This window comes from Salvia splendens, chromosome 6, assembly GCF_004379255.2.
Source record: "Salvia splendens isolate huo1 chromosome 6, SspV2, whole genome shotgun sequence".
Taxonomy (NCBI): domain Eukaryota; kingdom Viridiplantae; phylum Streptophyta; class Magnoliopsida; order Lamiales; family Lamiaceae; genus Salvia; species Salvia splendens.
The window spans coordinates 13,415,008-13,421,007 of record NC_056037.1 but is presented as its reverse complement, the minus strand read 5'-3'; the positions used below and the strand labels follow the sequence as shown (position 1 = coordinate 13,421,007).

Here is a 6,000-nt window from a genome sequence, read left to right as displayed (position 1 = left end):
AGATAATTGTATATAACAATATAAGATCACTTTATTATGAGGAGTTGAGGACTAATGATCTTTATTTATAAAATTACATATGATTGCCTCATATATCCAGGAACAATCCATATTAGTTAAAACTCATTAAGGATAAAAAATCATTCTAACTCAATTGTCCATAGTATTAACGAATTGATATAGCATCTAATTTGTAATCCAATTACGTATAAGGTCCAAATTAAATAGAGTCCCTATTTATGTGCATAACTTATAATTCTATCACTGGATGAGTTATCCACCCTACCAAACATGCGCATAGTACAAAATTAAAATCCATCCCAGAAATAAAAACCAATGAATATGAATAAGAAATTAAAATTTAAAATTTTGTTGCAGCACACTGTTAAACTATTGAATGAATGTTTTATTAATTACTTGGCGAAAGTAATAATCAATACTCCATATGTTTATATACACTACCAACAGGCAACAAGCAGCACCACATTCAAATCCTAGATGAGTGGTGCATTCATAATAACAACACAATGCAAGAGATTTCCGAAATTCAGGCTGGTCTTAACCATTGTTTCCAATCCATTCTTGGATAGCTAAACGCAGCATATGGTTCGGAATGAGCATCTTGTGCTCTAGTTTTTGTTTTGTCACCGGGGATACATCGTGCCTGTCAAGCCATGCCTCTATCGCGTAGTGCTCATAGCTGAAACCGTCAGCTGCTATGAAGGGATTTTCCATTGTTTCCTGCAACCATTTGTATGGCGCAATGCCAAGGAAGGAAGACTAAGATGGATGCTCGAAAGTAAAATTTTTTTACAATGTATGTTGTTTGTAATATTCGTACCTGAAGAATAGGGCAGTAATAGTGTTTAGGTGGCTGTCTGAGGTCTCTTTGGGACAATCTACTGGAATCAGCAAACTCTGCAAGTTTTTTCAAAACGGGCAGTACTTCGGTGTCAAGGTCTGGTCGATCTCTGCATCTGAGTTTGCAGCAGTTCAACGCTACCTGTATGAGTTGTACTGCTTCAGCCAGCGGCCAATCTGCAACCGACTTATCAAGAACATCCGAGAAATTGCCACTGCTCATAGCATTTTCAAACTTCATTATAAGCCCATTGGGATGACGTGCAGCCAATAGCTGGAGGACTATTACTCCAAAAGAGTACAGATCGGATTTTGGTCGAAGAGTTCCTGTTCTCTGGTATTCAGGATCCATGTAAAACAGGGTGCCTGCTATAACAGACTCCCCATACTCAGTTATATTGTCAGGCACGAGATCGGAGATGAACTTGGCCAGACCTACATCACCGATTTTGCTCACATAGTATTTGTCTAGCAAAATGTTTCCAGGTTTCAGATCCCGATGAACTATAGGCTCTGGCTTCGTGTGGTGCAGGAAGGAAAGTCCACAAGCAACCTCAAATGCTATCCGAAATCGAAGAGGCCAAGGAAGGGGGGGTCTGCCCCTCCTGGGCAGGATATGATCTTCCAGACTTCCATTCTCCATATACTCATAAACAAGACAGCCAAGTTCTGGACAGGCTCCAAGTAACAATACAATGTGAGGATGGCGTAATTGACTAAGCACTTCTACCTGCATATTTTCCATAGTTATTATCATCACAAGATACATCAAAATTACAATATGCTGCTACAGAAAAGATAGTGCGCTAATAGCTCCTTATATCTAAATATAGCATACCAGACCTATGTATTACTCTCTCCGTCCTGACTTAAGTGATGATTTTATGTTGGCACGGGAATAAAAAGAGAGTTTTAGTGAGTTAAATGTAGATATAATAAAGTAGAAGAGAGAAGAGAATAAAGTAAGAGAGTATAGGAGTTCATTTTTGCCGAAAGAAGAAATGTGCCACTTAGCTTGGGGCATCCCAATGAGGACTACACATCACTAACTTCGGGCGGAGTGTTTAGTATTTTTCCATAATCATTGGGTGTATGAAGGATACTATCCTTTCGGTTACCAAATACTGTGTAGACCAGTCTTATTCATGATAATATACCTAAGTGCATGATGGGTAAGCTTGCCACTATAACGCAGCTTCAGTTGTGTAGTATTGGGATATGCTAAAAAGATAGACAAAATGAGGGTCAAACCTCTTTTAGAAACTCCTTCTTTCTGTCAGAAGCCTCAGGGTGAAGAGTTTTAACAGCAACTGAGGTGTGATCAAGGCGGCACTTGTAAACTTTACCATATGCTCCTTCGCCAATCAATTTATCTTCTTCAAAAGAACAGGTTGCAATATGTATGTCATCTCTTGTGTACCTTCTATAACGTAGATCACCAAACATTAGTGCATCAACAATTCTGTTTTTCTCTAATGATTCTTTATGTATCATGAGTTCTGCCATCTGCCTTTCATATGTCTCTTCCGCAAGAAGTTTTTTAGCCACATCAGCCTCCTTCTCAGCTTCAAGATATTTCTCTCTCTCTAGAGCAGCTATTTTCCTTAAGTTTACTTCTCTTTCCTGTGCAGCATTCACTCTCTGTGCTTCCTGAATGCACTCTGAAGAAAGCAAGTGGACCTGAAACAAATATGCCACAAACTAATTACCCTAAGCATCCTTGGTTGAACTTTAAATTTCCAGCCCTCATTTCAAGATAATCTACTGTGCATTTTGCAATATGTTACATGTCAAGCAATCCACAACGGACTTCTATATTAACATTAAAATAGATAAGGGTAGCCATTATTTTGTGAGAATGAGATGATCTTTCCAGGGGAAGCAACCTGGACAATAATTGAAATAAATAAAATGTTGCTATCACATACAAAAGATCAAATATTTAGATGGTAAAGAAGTTGAGCTCAAACCCTGTTATGTGCATGGACCAGGTCTTGACAAGCTTGATTATACATGGTCGTAGTATTCTCCACTTCCAGGCGCAGTTGCTCTATTTCAGCCCGAATGTCTGACTGTAGAACAGATATAAGTGTGCTCGTTAAGTTAAAACTAATTTTTGTGTGTAACCATGGCCTACTGAATAGGTTAGAAGGCGGTCACCTGTTTTGAGAGAGTAGAAGATATTGAAGGGAATTCTTTCTTTCTCGACATATCCGAGAGTCTCTCTTCTGAGGCTTGATAAGATGTTTCCTTTAAGGCATCAGGATCCACAGAAGAGAATGTTGTTGTTCGTGAATGAGAAGGAAGATGACTAACATCTGAAAGGTAGTTCTTATATTTGGAGTCTGAAGATGAAGAAGAATAGGTGAATGAACGAGAATCATAATCCCTCCCAGTTAAAGTGCCAATCAAACAAGTTAAGCTAGGAAAACAAATCAAATAGAAAAGGCACCTTATAATGAACATACCGGAGGTTGACATAGGATTTAAAGAATTTGATATGATTTTATTTGCTGAGACCACATAGATTTTGCACGTATCAGGAGCATGTTTGAGAACTACTGACGGCACCTCAGAATCCTTGGGTGTCCTGAGAAAAAGAAATAATGATACATCAACACCAAGACAGTAGCCAAAGATCAAATACTAAAAGATTTAGCAATTAGCATACAAGATGCCATTTGCTAGGATACGTCAACATGCATTTTCAACATTTTAGTTTTCTCCTCCCAAAAAACCAAGTGAATGGATCAATGATTTGAACACAAAAAAGTACACATGGTAACTGAAAAGCCTCAGCAATTAAAATAAATAATACTAATGTACTAGCCATAAATAAGATATTTGGCAGAAGTGCTCAGTCAAACTTTACCTAGAAAAGTAATTGGAGGAGGAGGAGCCCAGCACTAAACTTGTTGCTCCTGAATCAGATATATACCTTAGAAGAGCAGACGCAGGATTGTCTCCTTCCAGTAACAAGGTCTCAATCTAAATAGGCTTAACACACTTCAAGATGAATAAACTAGGGAAAACTAAAGCAGAAATAGACAGAAACAAGAAAAGCTCACCTTCTGTGTCCTATATAGATACCTAAAGGTTGAAAGGTTTTCCTCAGATTTTGCCTGCATATCATTGGTATACGTTTCTACCACGCTTTCATCTAGCTCGGTTATGGGTACACTACCACCTGCTGCAAAATAGATGACAGAAAAATAAATCAGTGGACGGCAATACAATAGCCAGATGATGAATTTGCAATGAAGGCCAAATTTGTGATTCTGATTATGCACATAGAAACACAACAGTCAGGTACTGCCAGATGAAGTCAGGTACTACCATGATAGAAATCCATGGGTTCCATCCTAAAATCAATTGGTGATACAAGGAGTGGCCCATGGGATTTATATACTAGTTTCCGTTTTCTCTTGACACTAATGTGGGACAGTTATATGTTATTTTTTAGTTTCAATTGCAAACAAATTGTTTATTGGAAAAGCGGCAACTCAGAAGCACTTAAATGGATTCCTCCTACTATTTCCCAGGGAAAAAAGAAGAAGAAGCAGAGCAAACTGCATTTACACTACGTTTGAAGCAACATTTGTTATGATGAAACTGCACAATCCATGACTACAACATCACCCCTCAACAATTTAGGATAGGTGTCGAGTCCATGAACTCTCACCGCTCCCGCAGCAAAAATAAAACCATATTTGACGTCCGATTCACAAAATTAAATTTCTGCAATCACCACACACACGCACACAAGTGCATCATGACGTAACAAGTAGCACGTACATCAAATTATTATTATACCGATAAACATTGCAAAAGAACAATAATAAAAAAAATCCAGGTAGTTCCACATTTCAACGCTAGTAAATCACCGAATTCCAAAATTGGGCACACATATGAGGGCGTGTGTGGGCGATGGCGCGGAGACAAGTGAGAAAGAGAAGCTAACGTACAGGGAGTGGGAACGCAAGTGATGGGGGGCATGACACGAACGAGAAGCAAACGATCGGATGTGTGCATCAAATTCTCCATAGCCCAGCCCAGGGCCCTCTGGCTGCCCCTCCCGTCGGAGCTCTTCACCGCCACAGCCACAATCGTCATCGTCGGAGCGCCACAATTTACTTTGACTTGTACGCGGCGTGGAATTGGATTTCAATCGTGAGAACTGACAACTGAAAAAGGGACAGGTATAGCTAGTTGACCATTGACCATTCAATTGCTTGGCGGCAAGTTTTTTTTTTTACAAAGATAAATAGTCATTTAAATCACCAAGTTTGGTCAAAATCTGGTCTATCTCACAAAGTTTAAAATCTATTAATTAAATCACGAAGTTATAATTTTTCTAGTATATCTCATAGGTCAAATTTTAGATAGAATATTTGTATCTATGCATTGAAATCCATCTTGTCAATCCAAGCTAACAAAGATTCCACCTAAAATTCGACTAATTGGATAAACTAGAAAAATCGAAACTTCGTGATTTAATTAGCGGATTTTAAAATTTGTAGAATAGACCAGATTTTGACAAAACTTAGTGATTTAAATGGCTATTTTCCATTTTTACAATTGTTTTTGCCTTAGTTCTAAAAATAGTCTTTTAGACTAACTACAATTTTAATGAATAAATAATTAAAATAGTATTTCCTTCTTCCATTATTATTTGTAACTAATTTTTTTCTATTCCTCCCGTCAATATTTACACAAATATTTTTACTACATTTTAATGAATCTTACATTATTCTAACTTTTTATCATTAACTTATGATAACTAATGCCAAATAGAAAAAGTATGGATAAATACTCCCTCCGTCCCCATATAGTTGAGGCGAAACTTTTTGACACGGAGTTTAAGAAAAAAAATGTTGAGTGCGTTAAATAAATAGATTAAAAAAGTAAGAAGAATAAAATAGAAAGTGGATAAAATAGAAACTAAAGTAAGAGAGAAAAAATTTATTATATATAATAATGACTCAATCATTAGTGAACTTTTTGAAATGGAAAAATGACTAAGAGAACGAAAGAGTAATAAGAAGGACTAACTTTATGGGATTCTTTAAAATGACAGAATTCTTTTTAAGGACGAATATTAACTACATTAGTATATTAGAAAAGGAGGGAAATCGATCA

At 37.1% G+C, this 6,000-nt stretch overlaps 1 protein-coding gene across 4 annotated transcripts; it reads right to left on the bottom strand.

The window, feature by feature from the left end:
* Positions 1–385: 385 nt before the first annotated feature.
* LOC121809656 (U-box domain-containing protein 34-like) lies at positions 386–5,036 on the bottom strand. Of its 4 annotated transcripts, none has more exons than XM_042210401.1 (9): positions 4,746–5,036; positions 3,930–4,051; positions 3,734–3,849; positions 3,330–3,451; positions 3,022–3,206; positions 2,832–2,933; positions 2,113–2,541; positions 842–1,591; positions 386–741 (listed from the first exon to the last, which is right to left on the bottom strand). In XM_042210401.1, the coding sequence occupies exons 1-9, from the start codon at positions 4,972–4,974 to the stop codon at positions 559–561; spliced, it is 2,238 nt and encodes a 745-aa protein (XP_042066335.1). In that variant the 5' UTR covers positions 4,975–5,036; the 3' UTR covers positions 386–558. The 4 variants fall into 4 exon arrangements, with proteins under 4 accessions (XP_042066335.1, XP_042066336.1, XP_042066337.1 ...); XM_042210402.1 differs by having other exon boundaries at positions 3,930–4,048; XM_042210403.1 differs by having other exon boundaries at positions 4,827–5,036.
* Positions 5,037–6,000: the final 964 nt, after the last annotated feature.

Coding starts and splice junctions, on each gene's coding strand:
- LOC121809656 (XM_042210401.1), bottom strand. CDS start 4,974: ATGACGATTGTGGCTGTGGCGGTGAAGAGCTCCGACGGGAGGGGCAGC. Junction 3,452..3,733: donor TCCTCCAATTACTTTTCTAG/GTAAAGTTTGAC, acceptor TCTTTTTCTCAG/GACACCCAAGGATTCTGAGG. Junction 742..841: donor ATTACTGCCCTATTCTTCAG/GTACGAATATTA, acceptor AAATGGTTGCAG/GAAACAATGGAAAATCCCTT.